Below are 20,055 nucleotides of genomic sequence, written 5' to 3' on the forward strand. Positions count from 1 at the left end.
ACAGCACCGCAGCACCGCCAACTGCCGCACCGCTGCCTTGCACCGTGTATCCAGGCTTCAGCTCCGGGGCACAAGGAACTCAGAATGGCAGCCAACAGCAGCTTCTCGCCATTCAACCCAGCATCTGGAGACTGGGAAGCGTACGCCTCCCGTTTCACCTTCCTCCTAGAAGCCAAAGGGGTCACCGACGAAGAAGACGCCAAGAAGAGGGCGATATTCTTCAGCGTCTGCGGAGAGGAGACGTTTGAAATCGCCCGGGCTCTCCTTGCGCCTGAAGACGTCGCTACTGTTCCATACAAAACAATAATGGAACAGCTGAAGGGGCACTTTTCGCCGCAGCCCTCAGTGGTGGCTCGTCGAAATGCCTTCTACGCAAAGCGGCAAGCCCCTGGGGAAACCATAACTGGGTTTGTGACCTCTCTCCGCCAAGCCGCCCGGTTCTGCAACTTCTCAGAGCTGGAGAACATGCTTCGTGACCGCCTCGTCGGTGGCCTGAAGGATGAGAAGCTGCAACGGCGCCTCTACGCTAAGAAGGACCTAACGTTCCAGGTCGCTCTGGAGGAGGCCCTGGCAACAGAAGCTGCCGAGAGGTCGACCCAAGAGGCACGGCCGAGCCTGCCATCCCAACCGAGGGTCCACCATGAAGACCTCACCGACGACTCAGGATCCGACAGGGAGGAGGTGCACCGAGTACAGCAGCGCACTCAAGCAGCGCACAGACCACAGCTGCCTCGACGAGAAGGAGGGAACTGCGCAAGCTGCGGGGAGAGTCACGAGAGGAGGACCTGCCGTTTCCGCAACGCAGAGTGCAGGCAGTGCAGAAAATCGGGACACATCGCCCGGGTGTGTCGGGCTCGGCCCACCCGACACCAGGCATCAGATGACCAATCCAAGAGCCCCAGGTCCCGGGGCCCAACGCACCAAGGCAACTCGACGGAGCTCACGGACTTCCAGGTATACCAGTTGCCCCACCCCAACGTAGAGAAAATTTATGTAGAGGTACAGATAGAGGGGGCCCCATGCCGCATGGAGCTTGACACGGGTTCAACTCTATCCATAATCTCGGCAAGGACCTTAAGGAAACTGTGTCCCACTGGGGGTCCCAAACTCAGGCCGGCCCCATTCACCCTCCGGGACTTCCAGAAACGTAAGGTCCCCACAATGGGGGTGGGGACCTTCAGGGTGCAATACCGAGGGCGGACGCGGCAACTGGACTTGCTTGTGGTCAAGGGCCCCTACATTAGCTTACTGGGATTGGCATGGTTTGGACCACTGGGGCTAGCTGTCACCGGGGTGAACCACACTAGCTTACAAGTGGACGTGGACGCCATATGCAAGGAATTTCCAGGGGTTTTCGATGGGAAATTGGGACAGTATACGGGCCCCCCCATTGCGCTACAGCTTGACCCCGCAGTACGACCGGTCAGGCTCAAGGCCCGCCGGGTCCCGTTCGCCTTGAAACCCCGTATAGACGAGGAATTGGACCGACTCGTAGAGCAAGGAGTGCTGGAGCCGGTGCCTAATGCTCCCTGGGAAACCCCAATCGTCACACCCGTCAAGCCTAATGGTTCGGTCCGCATCTGCGCAGACTACAAATGTACCATAAACAAGGCCCTCACGGCCCACGCATACCCAGTGCCAGTGGTCAGCCATGTCCTTGCCACCCTGGCTGGGTCGAAAATTTTTGGCAAGCTGGACTTGGCCCAAGCATATCAACAGCTGCCAGTAGATGAGGCCACAGCAGAGGCACAGACGATTGTGACGCACAGAGGAGCGTTCAGGGTAAAGCGGCTGCAATTCGGTGTCAGCGTGGCACCAGGCATATTCCAGAATATAATGGACTCTCTCCTTAAAGGGATTCCTGGCGTCACCCCCTTCTTCGATGATGTGTTGATTGCCGGCCCCACACCAGAGGAGTTTGAGGACCGCCTCCGCACCGTTCTGCACCGTTTCCAGACGGCGGGTCTCAAGGTGAAGCGGGAAAAATGTCTACTAGGAGTGCCTCAGGTGGACTTTCTGGGATTTATGGTGGACGCAGAAGGGGTCCACCCGACTGGGGACAAGGTACGGGCCATTTGTGATGCCCCAGCGCCCAAGAGCAAGACTGAACTTCAGGCCTTCTTGGGACTATTGAACTTTTACCATTCCTTCCTTCCCCACAAGGCGGCGGTAGCGGAGCCCCTACACAGACTCCTGGACAAGCGGGCCCCTTGGGTGTGGGGCCAGCGCCAGGAGGCCGCATTCCAGGCAGTCAAGGACTTGCTTGTCTCAAACTCGGTCTTGGCACACTTCGACGAGAGGATGCCGGTGGTGCTAGCATGCGACGCCTCACCCTATGGCATTGGAGCTGTCCTGGGGCACCAACTCCCGGATGGAAGAGAGGTACCGGTGGCGTACTTTTCCCAGACACTCAACACAACCGAGCGGAACTACTCGCAAATCGACAAGGAGGGTCTGGCAATCGTAAAGGGAGTAAAAAAATTCCATGATTTCTTGTACGGGCGGCCCTTCACCGTGGTGACTGACCACAAGCCGTTGCTTGGCTTGTTTGCCCCCGAAAAGCAGACCCCCCAAGTGCTGTCTCCTCGCGTCCTCAGGTGGTCAATTTTCCTTGCCAGCTACCAGTATGCACTGATTCACCGACCTGGGAAGGCGATGGGCCATGCGGACGCCCTCAGCAGGCTACCACTACCGGAAACAGGCCCTGACCCAGCACCTGCACAAGAGGTTATGAGCCTGGAGCTGCTTCCCGACCGCCCCATTCAGGCACAAGAGGTTGCACACCATTCCAAGAAAGATAGGGTCATCTCCCGGGTCCTGGACTGGGTGTGGAGGGGATGGCCCAGCAGCAGCCCCGGGCCAGAATTCGCCGGCTACACAACCCGCAAACATGAACTGTCGGCCCACAAGGGGTGCCTGTTATGGGGAAGCAGAGTCGTTGTTCCCCAGCCCCTCTGCAAAAGGGTCCTCACAGCCCTACACGAGACACATCCAGGGGTAGTAAGAATGAAGGCCCTTGCCAGGAGTTATGTGTGGTGGCCGGGGATCGATGGAGAGATAGAGGCCTGGGTCAAACACTGCCAGGCCTGCCAAGAATCCCGCCCAGATCCCCCAAGGGCCCCAGTCCAGTCCTGGGAGTCCGCCCGAGCACCATGGTCACGCCTGCATGTGGATTTCGCTGGCCCCTTTCAGGGGAAAACATTCTTCATAGTGGTGGACTCCTACACCAAATGGCTGGAAGTCGCACTGGTACCGTCCACTTCCACGTCCGCAGCCATCCGGGTACTACGCAGGCTGTTTGCAACCCACGGGCTCCCTGACACTCTCGTCTCAGACAACGGGACTGCATTTACGTCAGGAGAATTCCAAACCTTCACAGCGCAGAACGCCATCCGCCACATCCGTTCGGCGCCGTTCCACCCTGCCACCAATGGCCAAGCAGAACGCATGGTGCGGACCACCAAGGACACCCTTCGCCGCATGACGCAAGGGGACTGGGAGTACCGCCTTGCCACATTCCTTCTAGCACAGCACAGCACCCCCAGCTCAACGACTGGCCGGAGCCCCGCTGAACTACTAATGGGTCGGCGCCTTGCAATCAGATTGGACCGCCTTCACCCCGATAGAGCTCAGGATGAGGTAGTGGTGGGGGAAGGCAGGAACCCCCGGACCTTCGAGGCCCAGGACCCAGTGTACGCAAAGAATTTTGGGGCAGGCCCAGCATGGGTACCCGCCACAATCACCAGGGTCACTGGCCCCGTGTCGTACGAGGTGCTAACGGATGGGGGGCAATGCTGGCGCCGCCACTGCGACCAGATACGGCGACGATTCCCGGGAGAAAACCAGGAGGAGGACAGGTCAGAGGAGTCCCAAGGGAACAGCGGGGCAGTGAGGCCCATAGAGCAGGAGGGGCCAGCAGGAGAGGCAGAATCAGTAAATACAGAGAGGACCCGTGAGGCCGAAAGGACACCGGAACCAGAACCACGACTGAGCGAGCCGGTTGCACCAGACCAAACAGCCGCATCACAGCCAGCATCCTTGGAACACGAGCCAGAACCCGGAGCCCGGACCAGGGAACACCCCAGGCCACAACGCACACGTAGGCCGCCGGCATACCTTGAGGACTATGAATGCGACCTCCCGGGCAGGACTGGAACTTAGAGGGGAGGGGTGTTATGTACTGAGTTGAATAGGATCCAAACTGTAGCAGTCTGATTGGTCCTAGAACAATAGGATCCAAAAGGCAGCAGTCTGATTGGTCCTAGAACAATAGGATTCAGAATGCAGCAGTCTGATTGGTCCTAGAACAATGCAGCAGTATGATTGGTTGGCAGGAACCACCCAATCCTGCTCCAGATAGAAGTGAATCCACAACCTGATTGGCTTACAGTAGAATTCCAGAATTAGCCAATCATGTGCAGCCCATTGTGTAAATAATGTATATAAAGCAGATACTGTGAGGGGACATTTATCCATTCCTCCTCACCACTATGAGCTGAATAAAGAGCATGAAATCACTTTGCGACTCTGAGTATATTTCAATACCACATGCATCTTATGAATAAAAAGCTTGTTAATTCTAGAGAAGTCTCCTTCCTCAACTGTTCTGCTGTTGGTTTTTGTAGAGACACATTTACTGCATGAAGCATTTTAAATATGTTATGAGGAGCAGACTTCCAGATATCACAATATCCATTTTCCCCTACCATTCACTGAGAAAGAAAAAAATTCAATCCAGCCTAACTCAAACACTGTTGATCTAGTTCAGATTTTGTTTATTTGCTTCATTCTCTTTCTTAATTCTATATGTTCTGCTAAGCCAGCTACTCTTAAAAGAACAAGCAAAACCCAAGGAATTTGTAGGCTGTTGTTACGGTACCTGCTGCTTCCAGTTTCCCTTTCTCCTATTGTTCGTTTGGGTTTTCTTCCCCTTCAGATGGTTTCCACTGTCAACTTTCATTTCACTTGGAAGGTCAGGGTTCCTGAAAGAAAGCTTTGGCCTCTGCCAACATAGTATCTTAACTCTTGGCCATGTAATATTTCCTAAGAATAAACTAAACCTTCAAATAGACAACAGGCCGAAAATTGCTGTCAAAAATCTTAAGCTGCAGTTGGTTTCTTTTCAGTGAGTGATAACACATCTTGAAACAGGATATTTATAATTTGTTAAGTTTTGCATTTATCCTCACAATCCTAAACCATAATGGCTGTCAGCTAAGAAAACACTGAGGTAACTAGAAGGATAGAGGAGAGATAAAGAAATAATTGGAAACAGAGGAGAAGACTTCTTCTTGTGCCTCCTAAACATCCTTATTCAGTCCTGGTTTGCCAAACAGCTTCATAGTGCCTGCAGAGGCCTCTAATCCAGAGCATTTGAAAGATTCTGCTGCTTTTCCAAAGTTTTCTTATGAAGCTTAGCTTAATTTTCTACACAGATGCTCTGCCTGGTAGAATGCCATTAAGGAAGTGCTGCCTTTGGAAGGAAGTGCTTATCTTGGAAATAGGCGGATGCTCAGATCCAGCCGAGAACTGCAAAACATGTATATGTCCATTTGGATGGGCAATTGTATGTACTTTGCACTTTTGTAGGAATGGGGCGGAAATTTGATTCAGGTCACATTTAAAGGCAAATCTACCTAATTCACACTTTATATGAGCCAAAACACAGCCATCCCTCGAAATCATCTGCATGCACATGGTCCCAGACATCTCCAACTGGGACTTCGGAAAGAGTCCTTGTCTAAAATTCAGGAAAGCCACTGCTAGTCAGGGTAGACACTACTGAGTAAGATGGACCAATGTCTGGCTCCGTATTATAGTCTGTCCGCGGTATTGAAGGTTATAGGGAACCAGGCAGAGGGCCTTCACAGTAGTTGTGCCCATCAAGTGGAATGCCCTCCCATCAGATGTCAAGGAAATAAACACCTATCTGACTGTATAGGGAAGTTTTTAATGTGTGATGTGTTACTGTAGTTTTATAATCATTGGAAGCTGCCCAGAGTGACTGGGGCAACCCACTCAGATGGACTGCATATTATTATTATTATTATTATTATTATTATTATTTATTATTTCAGTTCCTATCTAAGTTGTTCCTTATAAAGGACAAGCATGAGACTCCTTTGAAGTGCTGCAAAGTTTCCTCCAGTTTTTATAACGCTGCCGAGAGGCAATCTAATCCATACAGCACTAGGACATTTCGAATATAATGCTCTCTGCAGTGACATTGTCTAATAATAATAAAAAAGCTGGTTTTTAAACTATTGTTCTTGATTACATGTTAACAAGGCCACAGTTAGTTTCCAAGCTATCTTTTAACTGGTTTGTTCTGTCACAGTTTTGCTTTGTTTTTTAAATCGTGGCGGGAGGGGGAAGAATAAAATACAACAATTTTGTGAAAACTGAGAAAGCACAAGGAAATATGTGTTTTGGATGGAGCTGAGCAGTTGGAAAGTGGCCATGGCCAAGTAAGCACACAGTAGCCTGAACCAGCAGGCTGACCCCCAACATTGGTACTGATGCTGCTGGCCAGACAATAGTTGGTGTTGGAGCAGCATCAGTTTCCAAGCTGCTTCCTGAGGATGTTGCTCTTTTTTTATTGGTAGGGCTCCAAACGCATGAGATGTACTTCTGTCATGTTGCATATGATTCTGCAGTATGACTCTCCGGATGTAGATCATAGGATCTTCTGTGGCCTGAGCATATTCTGTTGCTGGTGTACCACACAATACAATCTCTTCAAGTAACTATTTGGATTATTTATGCATTTGGGGCTAACTAACTCAACGTAACAAAGAGCTCCTGCAGATGACCTGTGGTGCTGGGGCTTGTATTAGTCCTATTTTATCATAGGTTTTGGTGAATGGTGGTTATCCTTTTTAAAACCGATCAAATGTTATTCACTTATTGGTTGCTGTCTTTAAAAACTTCCCACAGTAGTAGTGGAGTTTGAGTTTTTCTACAGCTCTGTGCTTTTTTAAAAAGCGTCTTGCATCTTTTTGGATGCTTCTGCATCACCCTCTCCGATCTATCCATTTGGAGAGTTTCCAGATATACTTGTGCACAAAAATGAATCAGTGTACGAATCCAGAGAAATCCTGGGTTTATTTGTATGTTTGTCTTAGCATTGTTTTGTACATATAAGGAATTGTTAAGCTGATTGCATTTTTGCCAACTTGGCCACAGCATAAGTCACCTATTACTGACCAACTACAGACAAAAATTAAACAAACTTTTTTTTGTTTTTACTTTTTGCTGCTGTTAAACTCTTTTCCTATGGGTTTTGAGCTTCTGAAGCCAGGAGGTCACTTGGATCATGTATACAAAATTGGTAATTGCATTCCTGACTTTGCTAAATGCCACGATGCTTGCTATTTTCCAAAATAGCTTTGCAAACAATGACAATTACTGCCCAGACATTTTCAAACACAGCAGGACACTGGCTGAGGGGATGATGGAAACCCTGAAAAAAATATAAATATTTTGAAATCTGCTGTAAATCAAATTTGTGCACTGGAGTAGGAGTGGATTATCTGGTCAGCCAAAGATGCTTTAAATTCTGGAAGCCTTTTAGTGCTTATTTACTAGAGTATTAATCAAAGTATAGGGTTTGCATTTTCTTTGACTGTGTAAGGTTACTCTAATAATTATTCTTTAAATGTTATGTCAGTTATGTATATTCACAAACACCAATATAGAAAAGCAGCTACTGAATGTTTGAAATGTTACTCATTAAAAACCACCAATTATAATGTAATTAATATATTAAGAAACAAAATGATTTTTGTTTACAATAAGGCACAGAAAATGTCAAGTTCTACTACTGCAGGATTTGCTGAAGCAACTGAAAGAGCCTACCTTGAGAAGTCTAATTTTGTTACCGTTTTGAGTACTGCCCTGTGGCCTTAAGGAAGGGGAATATATAAATTTATTCAACAGAAGAAAATAAATGAAAGTGTCCTCAGTGGGTTCATTGAGGCTTGCTCCCATGAGTTGGCAGACGTAAGACAAAGAAAACGTAGAGACTTTCCTGAGGTGGAGTCTTAGATATTACGATTGGCTAACTGTAAAATGTAAGAGTGTTTCTGATTGGCTAACTGTAAAATGTAAGAGTTTCTGAGTGGAAAGAGAGAACCAGAAGTGAGGAAGTCACTGGTATGAGCAGAAAACATTCATTAATTTTCATTTTCTTACATCTAAGACTCCCCCCCCCCCAAGCCAGAACTTGCTGGAACTCAGTTCTGGCACCTCTCAGGTGGGCGCCATTGCCTTTATAAAAGAACAAGGTGAGTTCTGCTACCTTTTTACCTTTTTATAGAAAAATAACACTGGTTATATCTGCACCCCACCTTCCTTCTGTCAACGTTGCATACATGTATTTCTCATACATGTATATATATGTATGTAAAGGTAAAGGGACCCCTGACCGTTAGGTCCAGTCGTAACCAACTCTGGGGTTGTGGCACTCATCTCACTTTATTGGCCGAGGAAGCCGGCGTACAGCTTCCAGGTCATGTGGCCAGCATGACTAAGCCGCTTCTGGCAAACCAGAGCAGCGCACGGAAACGCCGTTTACCTTCCCGCCTATTTATCTACAGTGGTACCTCAGATTACACACGCTTCAGGTTACATACGCTTCAGGTTACAGACTCTGCTAACGCAGAAATAGTACCTCGGGTTAAGAACTTTGCTTCAGAATGAGAACAGAAATCATGCTCCGGCGGCGTGGCAGCAGCAGGAGGCCCCATTAGCTAAAGTGGTGCTTCAGGTTAAGAACAGTTTCAGGTTAAGAACGGACCTCCGGAACAAATTAAGTACTTAACCCAAGGTACCACTGTACTTGCAATTTGACGTGCTTTCGAACTGCTAGGTTGGCAGGGATGTATGACTCAGGGAGTTACCCATCCAGACACTGAATCAGACCTTTGTTTCAGTTAAGTGGTAGCCTCAACTGCCTTCAGACCAGACTCTGGGACACAGTATATGTGACATTGTACCTTATCAATTTTGCGTCATTTTTAAAATCAGTAATAATATGAAGCAAGAGCAGCTATAGGGTTGCCATATTACAAAATATCAAAAATTCGCCAAAAAATCAACACTTCCAAAAATGGATTGCCATACACCTGGCTTTTCCCAGACATTTTTACTGATTTTTGGAAATTCCGCCCGGACGCTATTTCCAACAGATGAATCCCAGATATGTCTGGGAAATCCCAAATGTATGACAGCCCTACACTAGCAGAAAACAAATACATGCAGAGATAGAGGTAGGCATAAAGAGATATTAATGGGAAAATGTTGCTGAAATCCACAAGAAATGTTTGAGAAGATGACATGAGTACGTCTGTTTTTTCTTGACCTGAAAATCTCACATATTTCCTCTAGCATTACAGATATCAGAATGAACAGAGCTGGGATAGGAGTAGTATACAGTTGCTTTTACTACTTTCCCATCTAGCAGGCTCCTACCCCACCATTCTTCTCTTCCACCAGTGGGGTGAACCTGCTATTGAAAAGAACACCCACTCACCCTCAAGCACCCCCCCAAGGGCTGCAGTCACAAGCCAGCAATTGCTCAACATTTTTTTAGTCTGCACAGGAACCTTACTGAAATGAATAAATGTTCCACAGCAACAGTGCTTAGTGAATTGTACCCCATAGTCTTTGTACATGCCCAAATGAAGCTATAGCCAGGGACAAGGCTGAGACAACATTGAGGCATTACTTGATGTGTTATCTTTACTTTCAAAAGTGCTTTCAACAATGTAAATATTTGTGCTTGCAAAATTCTTGCACGGGGATGTCAGTGAACAGACTGTTACCATTAGGCTTATTCTTTAAAGCTGCATTTTTATTTTTACTAAATTATCTATGTTAAAAACAAATCTGTGCCTGGTGTGGAATTTTACTGCATCAAGTGTTACAAGCAGCAGAATGCATGACATGTAAGAACAAGTGTTAGGAAACATGGAAATAAATTAGCATATAATTTACAAAAGCAAATAAAAATAACAATGTAACAGTGTACCACATTAATACTGCGTATAAAATAATAAGCAACTAGTCACAATAATAGAAAGGGTCTTTTTTCATTCTGTACTGTCAAGGAAATTTATGTGATATCCATACCATTAATAAAGATCTCCTAAGATGGACTATTTCTAGGAGTGTATATTTTGATGTGTTGAACAGGCATTTTGTTTCAGTATGAGAGCCTTAGTGTCAATGACATTGCTCAATGGAAATACCAGCAACACATTGTGAGTTTAATACCCTAGCACTGAATTCCAAGGTTTCCCATCTTTGTGTAGCCTATACAAATGGTCCTATTGTTATTATTTAGGAATATAATACTTTTAATATTTTAGCTTAGATTATATATATGGCTATAGTGTAGCAGCAGCAATGTCCTGTGCTGTGGAAACCAATGATTTACCTCTTTATTTCAGGCTTTTAATTCAGATCTAGAGCGATATATCGGTCCATTTGTAACACAATACATTCTGTATTTCATTCACTTTAGCAATGAAACTCAACATTGCTCCAGGGAGTTTCTTAAATTCAAAACTTGGTGCTCTTCTAAACTGCAGAGTAAACACTGGACCCCCTGGTCTTCTAGCACCAATGAAAGAGCAAAATGTGTCTTTGCAATGTCCATGTCCTAAAGTGAGGTAAAAAGGACTTTGTTTGAATAAATCCCATCATTTCTTGCTAGCTGAAAAGACACACATTAACTAATAAATACATTTATGCCTCAGAGCAAATCAGAGTATGATAGACTGTAATCTTTTGCCTGGAAAATGCCATGCAACATCTATCCCTTTTATTATTTTTTACTTAGCCAAGGCATGTTAGCACCATGGTATTTCCTTATTGGACTGATGTACAAAGGTACCGTAATTGACACATTGGCTACACTACCCTCAGGCCTACACGTTACTCCCAGATGTGTATAGTTTTCCTTTCTAAGCTTCGGTGTCAATGAGAGTGTAGTACGTTGCAGCTGAGCAGTAAATAGCTCCAAGTAAACAGATTTGCCACAAATGAACGTACTGCTTCCTAGATATATGGAAGTGAAACATACTGTCAAGAGGTAGAATATGACAAAAAATTGATGGTTATGAATAAATGAACTACAGAAAACCCCACTGATGGATTGTCAAGGTTTTCCCTCCCACATAGTACAACTCTCTTTTTCTCTATCCCCCCACCCATTAATTCACATTAGTAAATATTGCTCAACACATTTGGCTTACTGCAATTTGTTAAATATACTGACACATTTAGATATCTTATACATGTTATAAAAACTTGTCTCATTAAGAGTATTTTTTTTAATAAAAGTGCTGTTTGACTTCTAGTGTTAATACAAGGTGGTGGTGTTCACATCATCTCAATTGCACTACAACAAAGGAGGCAAGTTGGACACAAAGCACATTCATCAAGTACCTGCTACAAATTGCAAGTGTTCAAGTACAATATAATAATATAAACAAGTACCCACTTTCCTTATCTCTTTGTTGTGTCACTGACAAAAGCAGGGAATGGGGGAGAAGTATGGCCATTACTATTAGCTCCCACTGGATTCTGGAATCAATTTTACCCCAGGAGCTTGGCTTCACATTTAAATACAATTCAGAATATTCATAAATCGATATGGTGAATATAAAAGCTGTGGTACTTTGATTTGAAAGTTCCCATAAGTTAAGTACTCTTTGGTTGTTTATTCTGCAATAGTCTCCAAAAAACTGGGCATATGCATGTTTTCTCTTCTCCATGGTCTCTCATAAATCTGTGTTCTCCTATTATATAAATGGAAGAAAAACTGGAAAGCCACTGTAGTTTTCAGCATGATCAGCAGAAGAGACTCTACCTCACTAGTCAGTTTATCATTAGTAATTACAGAGTAACAAAGCCAGTTAGAAGTCTGCAGAATTGATGCCTCTCTGTAACTAAAGTTAACAGTGAATTTGTAGATACCAACCTTAAGCAGTGAAATAGTAGGAAAAATGCTATTCACAACTGGAGTATGACCCCTCTATTGTATGGATATATTCCCTTTTAGTGGAAATCCTGATTTAATTGTGAGATGGCAAGATGGCTATAAACCTGCAGCACATATTTCTTTAAAGTTGGATGCATTCAGGCAATGACGGTTGCATCTCTTAACTCTATGTTCCTCATCATTCTAGTTTAGTTTAGCTTTAGATATGGCTCACAGCAGTCTTCAGGAAATATGGATTATTCTCTAGAGAATGAAACAAAGGAAAATACATTTCTTTTACTTCTGATTTATAATTGTTCCTAATATAATATTCCCAAGCCCACTTCTTTAACTTAAACTGTGGTGCTTATGTAGTAAGATAAAATAGTTATTAATTATAAGCTATGACAACATTTTAAAAATTCTTCTTTGCATCTGTAGTTGACCAAACCACAACAGCTACATTTTAAACAATATTAAATACAAATGGATTCAGTGTCATTTCTAAGTCCATAATAAAAATTATCTTAATGGTCCAAGGAGGTAAACAGACTAGTGGATTTCATCGAAAGTACACGTGTTCCACCATAAGTTACTCTGTATGCACTGTGTGTATTTTTTTCCATTTTGGCATGCCCTCCTTATACTGTGTCCAGCACTTTGGATGAATAAATCCCACTTCATAGAAGTTAAAATAATATTGAAATTCTGTCAGCTGAGGCTGACCAGTGGTTACATTTTCCACAGGGTGATGCATTTACAAGGACATCTGTCTGGTTGCATTGTGCAGCAATCTTTGATAGACGCATTTCCACAATGAAATAGCAAGGCACTTTCAATTTCTGTGGGTCAATGTCCTTGGCAGGTCTTGCAGCACATCTGTCTGAAGTATGCTCGACTGCAGAACTTGAACTTCAGCACCAGTGGGCAATAAGCCACTTTGTTCACATCTTTGCATTCTGATGGAGACATACAAAGGCAAAATGATTACATAAATTTAAAAAGCAGAGAGAAAAACAAATTAAATTTAATAAGTTGCTTTTGTATCTGTCCTCTGCATGAACTTAGCATTTTGGTACAGCCTACTGCATACAAAATAATTGTAAAATTCAGACACTGTACAGAAGTCTTCAAGCACACCCACTTGTTATTTAGGGATCTAATCACATGAGATAGTTAAAAAATAAGAGATTTTCTCTTATTTCCCACCCCCACCCCAGGATCTATTTTGTTCCTCAATAAGAAGTTATCCAAAATCTAACTGAAGTTGTTGTTTAGTATCATGTTTGGGAATGATTGGTTTCTGAACTAAACTATGTATTGCAGCTGTTGCTGACTCTGAAAATGATCAGAATTACTAAGCACAGTTATAGTGTAAGTTCAGTGACTTGATGTTCTAGTTGCTTCTACTGCAGCAGAGATATCGAAATGTCAACAAGTGGGAAGAAAAGGTATTTTACATCTGGGCTTTGGCAGCCCGTATAAGTAGGCATCAAAGGTCTCCGTAGAACAGATATAATAGACAAAGATTATTCTACTACCCATTACACATCATCCATTGCAATCAGACTGCCAATGATAAATTAATCTGAGGACATAGGTGGGTGACTGTTGAAATCAAAGTTTTGGGAAGATCATGTTGGGAGATAGGGGTGGGGAATGAAGAACACAGATCCCCCGTTCATTCTCCAAAACAGTTCATACTTGAAACAGTAGCCTTCAACATCTACTCCATCAGCTGAAACTATCCTTAATGTGAAAATATCCCTCCATGTGTGTCCAATTAACACTGATTCCAGATTCTCACAAGGACAAGTGTATCAAATTTTCAAAGCCAGTAATGCTGGAGCAAGGCTGAGAGCCTACCCATGCTCACTGGAATTGGGAGTAAGTCCCACTGAACTGTAAATACTTGTTTCCAAATATGCAAAAGGTCATGTCATGAATGTGTGGCCCAAATCCAACTTTCCTGTTTAATTGCACTGTGGTTCATGGAGTGATAATTTTCCTAAATATGGAAGGGACAATCACAATTTACTTCTCCCACTCCCCAACAATACATGAAGGTCTGTTCAGGCAGAATTTTAACTGAATTTTAACATTCAAGTTTGCATTGATTTAGGCTACATTCCTTAACAAGATGCAAATGTGGTCATTTTATACAACCGGTGTGTTTGCACACATACACACACATATAAAGTGGGGAGCTGGGTCTTAAAAAGTTGTGGTGTCCCTTGCGGTACCCCTAAGGCTCTGCACGCAGTGTGACCGAACCGGTTGTGCTCCCCTAAATACGCCTCTGCTCCCAGAACAAACTTTTCCATGAAGTTCAATACCTATAACTGTACTTAACTATTTTTATGCATGTAATTGTTTCATATATATCTTTATTGTACTGTATTGTAAATTGATTTGAGATGCCTTATAGGAAGCAGTTTACAGTCATACCTCATGTTATGTTTGCTTCAGGTTACGCATTCTCAGGTTGCGTTTCGCAGCGACCTGAAAGTACCGGAAAGGGTTACTTCCAGGTTTCGCCGCTAGCACGTGCGCAGACATGCAAAATAACATCACGTGCATGCGCAGAAGCAGCGAATCACAACCCGCGTGTGCGCAGACGTGGGTTGCATTCTCTTCAGGTTGTGAACGGGCCTCCTGAACAGATCCTGTTCGCAACCAGAGGTACCACTATATAAATGAAATAAACATAACTGCATTTGCTGATATCCACCCCATTAGACTGGCATCTCCTTTCCTTCGCTTGTTGTTTCCCCTACTATTAAAATTTGTACTGTTACGTTCCTCTGGGCGAGGATCAGTCAGTCAGTTTGTCTGTCTGTTTCTCTCCCTCATATAACTTTGAAAAGTGCTACGCGCGCTGATTGTGCTGTATAAATAAATACTCTGGCTTAGATCCAAAGAACCACACCACGAGTAATGCATACCCAAAGGTGGTTTGGACTCATGCCGCATGACAAACCTGTTTTGAAATGAAGCTGTTTGAAATATGGCACAGGGGCTTGCCATTCAAAGGGAAGAAAATAAAAAGTTCCAGTGGGCACATTGAAGACTGAAGCATGCCAGAAGTAGCTCTTTGGATCCCAGCCAAAATATATAAAATGCAGTTCCTACAGTTCCATCACACCAAGAAATGGAACCCATGGCTATTGCAAATAAATGGGTAGGCCTATGGCAAAACAAGGCAGCTCCTCCTAAGTAAACAAGCTCCTACTCAGGGAGATGAGGACTCTGTGGTGCTGATGTTGTCCTTAGCCTCGGTTAAAGCCAGTGGTGGAAATTCATACGCAGAAGGGAAGTGTCTGAGGCCCCTTGGCCTGTCCTGGTTAGTGGTGGAGTGTTATGAATGCACCTATTGGTAAAGCAGGCTGCTCTGGAGGAAGGACATTTACCTATAGAAGATGTTTTTAGACAAATAAATCTTGTTCCAACAAAGTTAAAACATTAGCTAATCTCTTTCTGACACTTGGGATCAGGTCAAAATGTACTTTTAATGCAATGCCACTGAAGAGCATGTAAATTTCAAACCACCACACTCATTTCAGCTACTGAAATGCTTTAAAAATACAATATAAAGGAAACTGAAGCCTGCATAAGAACAGGTGAAAGCACATCAGATATTCTGTTTTAGGTGACCTTGTAAAACCTGGATTCAGCTACCACGTATACTTTTAAAGTTGAGGTGTGCTATATCAAATACATACTGTCAGTATCTCACTCTGAATAACGAATGTAAAGTTAACATCAGTGGCAGTTTGCCAATACCTAGCCTATAATGCTCTCATTCTCCAGTTAAATACCTAAAGCAGATGTTAATTGTGACAAGATGTCACCATTTTATTTCATCCAGATCATTGCTTCTGCTCATTTACGGACTGTGCATAATGTTATCAGATGCAAACAGCTGGCACGTAATACTATTTAAAACTGCTTAACAGAAAGTAGAACAATCAGATTGAATGTTTTGATTAATTTCTTTTATGGAACTGACAAACAGAAAATCGGAAGTCCTTTTAATTTTTGTCTTTCATCTTTTTTCCTCTTTCTCTGTTTTTATCTTAAGAAAAAGCTTTAATGAAATCTTATGAATGAATGAATGAGGAAACCAAACTCACCTTCCGTGTTGGAAATGGGAGTACTGTCACATTTGCTTTCACACTGCTGCATTGAAGGAGGCCGAACAGTATCTGGACAGTCACTAGATGCTTGCCCAGTATATGAGAGGCATTGCACAGTTCTCATCTGTTGTCCAAGACCACACTGTGCGGAACACTATGTGAGAAATGGGGCATGATAGGAAGGGAAGAGAGAAAATAAAGGATGTCATATTATGAGTAATGAACAGAACTGCAACATGGTGAATGGAATAGTGTCAGAAACACTATCTGGGGCAGCTGTGGAGGGAATCCTTATCATTGCCATACTAATAAATTCAGTTAGGCAGTGTGTTTCCCTTCCCTAATTAATAAGGATCCTCTGACTACTATGCTTCTTTCTGAGAAGCCTTTTTTTAAGTGCATGGATCACTTATTTCTTTTCTTTCACAAAGTATACTGATTTGGCAGCCCCGATATGCTGTCATAAGAAAGGTGCAATTTGCTATATGGAAAAGGGGACATAGGTGGAGAATAAAAGACCCTGAAAGGGTAATAATGTCAGCATTTCTGGACTGTAAAGAAGCAGCCATTTAAATTTCAGCATTTTAAATTATTAGTTTTATTTCCATAGCATATTGGCTAACATTTGTCATATTCATGTAATACATTTTCCCAGAATTTTTTTCAGAGTGGGACTATTTCATTCTACCTCATATATGAATTTTTACTTCTGCCAAATGTGTGCAAATGTAAGACCCAATTTCACTCTTGACAAACACACACAACTGGGGGTGGACATTGTGTCATTGTCAGCAGACACATCACAGGCTGAAGTGGTTACCTGTGATATTTCCAAATCTTACATTACAAGCCATGTTAGGTAACTGACAACTGCATGTGACACTTGCGTATTTATTACACTATGGCTGTCAACTAGGACAGATGCAAAATGTGACAGTTCAATATGTAGCTTAATCCCTTTAGCTTTTTGCTGGGACTGCCAGCTAACGTAAGTGAAAAGGTTTTCCCCCAGTTGTTTTTTCTACTAATTTTAGATGTCTTATCTACCGTACATTTTTCTATCCTATGGAATCTACTCTACTCTAGTTTAGTATGTGGTCTCTACCTTGGGAACTAACAATAAGCTGTCCTTATTTCAGTAGAATGCCTTAACACTAAGAAATGAACTAACACCATTATGTCCACGACATCAATTTACTATTATGTGGCAAGATGTGATCACTCAAGTTACTTTTCATCTAATACTCTGTCAAATGATATTCAGTATATTTAATCAAATTATTCTTTTGCTACCAAACAAGCCTGCCTGTATTACCTGTCCCCAGTCTCCAGTAACCCATCGTGGTGGAGGACATCTGCCCAAGCTGCAACGCATGCGAACTGGTGGCTTGTTTTCTTCTTGGCAATGTGCAACTGGAAATGTTTTTGAAAGGTCACTGCTTTTGCAGAGAACAATACGATGCTTGAAACCAGGACCACATTTTGGAGTACACTGGAAACAAGATACACAGTTTATATATTAAGAAAAAATAAAATATGAAAAATTAAAGACACACATTGTTGCAGTCTTGTAGCCCCTAGGAGGCTGTTCCAAGGGCCATGGAATATACTGGAACTCTGACTGTGGAGATGGAGCTCTGATGTTAAATCAGAGCTTCTTGCTGTTATGGTAATGTCTGCAGTCCTGGCCCAACTGACACTGGTAGGGCTGGAAAGGTGGGGGTGGTGTTGAGGGAGGACCAGGGACAGAGGAGGCTGGATCCAAATGATCTAATGTTTTCTAGTCCTCTGAAACAACTCCAGGCTCAGAGGAATTGTACACCAGTTCAGGAACTGGTGTGAACTTCTCACTTTCTTCCAAAATAAAAAGGAAAAGGTTGGAAGACTGTAAGATTGCTTCTCTGTCTTCCCTTCAGCTCCGTAGGTGACTGCCTGGCAGATAAGGTAGTCAGTTGCCTTGTATCATCTCTCCTATTTTCTGACTGCACAATAAATCTATTGTCCTTCTGAATAAAGTACACATTACATCTACAAGTGAGGATCTAGTATTGTACTAGCAGTTTTAATATAAGTAGTTATAACTTATGTATGTATTTGAAACCATTGAGTGAAATTATTGTAAAGGCTTTGCAAAAAGTGGTTACTTCCCTTTCTTATCACATCGAATAGATTATTTTCTGTCTGGCCCTGTGATCTAAACCACTGAGCTTCTTGGGCTTGTCAATCGGAAAGTTGGCAGTTCGAATCCCCGCGACAGGGTGAGCTCCTGTTGTTCTGTCCCAGCTTCTGCCAGCCTAGCAGTTTGAAAGCATACCAGTGCAAGTAGATAAATAGGTACCGCTGCGGCGGGAAGGTAAATGGTGTTTCTGTGTGCTCTGGCACTAGTCATGGTGTCCTGATGCGTTAGAAGTGGTTTAGTCATGCTGGCCACATGATCCAGAAAGCTGTCTCTGGACAAACGCTGGCTCCCTCAGCCTGAAGCAAGATGAGCACCGTACCCCATAGTAACCTTTAACTAGACTTAACTGTCCAGGGGTCCTTTAGCTTTACCTTTTTTAACCAGCTGTGAAACTGAAAGAAAGATTTTGATGTGCATGAAATTTATTATTTAATGCATGTGAGTTTACTCACTTCTGACCAATCCAAAGGAACCCACTGTGGGGGGCAAGACTGGTTGTTACAGGATTCTTTTTCAATGGGTTGATGTGTTAAACAATGACTACTATCCAAGGTCTCCTCTTCAGAGGGTCCAATCTTCCTGATACATAAAACGGTTCGCGATCGCATTCCACCATCACAGGTCTTACTGCATTCTGACCAATCTCCTATAAACCATCTTCAAGAACAATATCGGGGGTATTACTTTTTCAATAAATTAAACAAATATTCATATAGTTGACAAGTACACTTGAATGTATGGGAATTTTATGCATCTAATGCTCCCTTAAGCCCCATTGAAAGTATACTGATATAATTCTCAGGAATGATACTATAAGAAGAAACATAGGTGTAAACACAAAATATGACAGATTATCAATTGGATGCTATTCTTTAGTTAGCTCTGCACTGACTCTCTAATTTCTGGAAGCATAGTTTGTCACTATTTTTTCTATATGGAAATATAAATAAACACATGGACAAAGAATATAATACCTTATGTACTAAGTACTTACTCGGGTGGGCAAGGCTCAGTGTTGCAGGCTCTTTGATTTTCTGGTGGTTTACTATCAGGATCACAGTAATTGTTCTGTACTATGGAACCATCATCCAGCCTTTTGCACACTATTTCTTGCTTCTGCACACCTTGGGAAGAATAATTACAGTGTTTCTCATTAAGCAGTGCCTCCATTTTGACATTCTTTATTTCAGGCCAACTTAATTTGTGACCTACCATGCCAAGTGACACCCAACAACCAAATAAATAAAGTCGTTCATCCGGGGCCCAATACACCTCCTCATTTTGTTGCCTACTTGGAGCTGCAAAAGTAGGAAGATTGCTAATCACCTGACAGGAGTTGGATGGACTGCATTCAACATGGCAGGTCACAAGTTGTAGAGTCCTGCCTTAGCAGTTCACCTGTGCTCTCCAAATATCAGAAAGAACAACTGATTTGAAGCTCCTGTACCACAAAAATGTTTAATTTGTAGCTGTTTTAAGCAACCGTGTTTGTGTGTACTGTTTTCTAATGCAATAAATATTTTTAGTATACAATTGTTCTTACTGTTCTTATTGTAATTCTCAACTGCATATTTTCTTCATTTACAATACAAATAGATACTACTGTACATGACTGCATTTCAGGTCAGAAAAAATTAAATATAACAACAGGGTAGAATTCAGCACTTTCTATTTGTAAATAACACCCCAGGAGTATTTTCTTTATTATAATGAAACAGCTAGTATAGGGGCTAGTATAGTGAATTGAACTGAAT

At 43.1% G+C, this 20,055-nt stretch overlaps 1 protein-coding gene and 1 long non-coding RNA gene across 18 annotated transcripts in view; both read right to left on the reverse strand.

Moving 5' to 3' along the window:
• The window catches only part of LOC308458376, a 43,848-nt gene extending 35,864 nt beyond the window's left edge, over nucleotides 1-7,984 (reverse strand). For all 3 annotated transcript variants that reach the window (XR_013977307.1, XR_013977308.1, XR_013977309.1), the window contains exons 1-2: nucleotides 7,858-7,984; nucleotides 4,880-5,002 (exon numbers count right to left, since the gene is read on the reverse strand). This is a non-coding gene — a long non-coding RNA (uncharacterized lncRNA). The remainder of the gene's footprint in view (nucleotides 1-4,879; nucleotides 5,003-7,857) is intronic.
• Nucleotides 7,985-9,832: 1,848 nt separating this feature from the next.
• ADAMTS6 (ADAM metallopeptidase with thrombospondin type 1 motif 6) overlaps nucleotides 9,833-20,055 on the reverse strand; it is a 124,681-nt gene continuing 114,458 nt past the window's right edge. For 14 of the 15 annotated variants that reach the window (XM_080972368.1, XM_080972369.1, XM_080972370.1 and 11 more), the window contains 5 exons: nucleotides 19,296-19,425; nucleotides 18,754-18,958; nucleotides 17,438-17,614; nucleotides 16,120-16,276; nucleotides 9,833-12,945 (listed from right to left, as the gene is read on the reverse strand). In XM_080972368.1, coding sequence (XP_080828494.1) covers nucleotides 12,836-12,945; nucleotides 16,120-16,276; nucleotides 17,438-17,614; nucleotides 18,754-18,958; nucleotides 19,296-19,425 — 779 coding nt within the window. In that variant the 3' untranslated portion in view covers nucleotides 9,833-12,835. The remainder of the gene's footprint in view (nucleotides 12,946-16,119; nucleotides 16,277-17,437; nucleotides 17,615-18,753; nucleotides 18,959-19,295; nucleotides 19,426-20,055) is intronic. The other variant, XR_013977150.1, reaches the window with a different exon arrangement.

Source organism: Podarcis pityusensis (assembly GCF_964106645.2).
Source record: "Podarcis pityusensis genome assembly, chromosome: 11".
Classification (NCBI taxonomy): Eukaryota; Metazoa; Chordata; class Lepidosauria; order Squamata; family Lacertidae; genus Podarcis; species Podarcis pityusensis.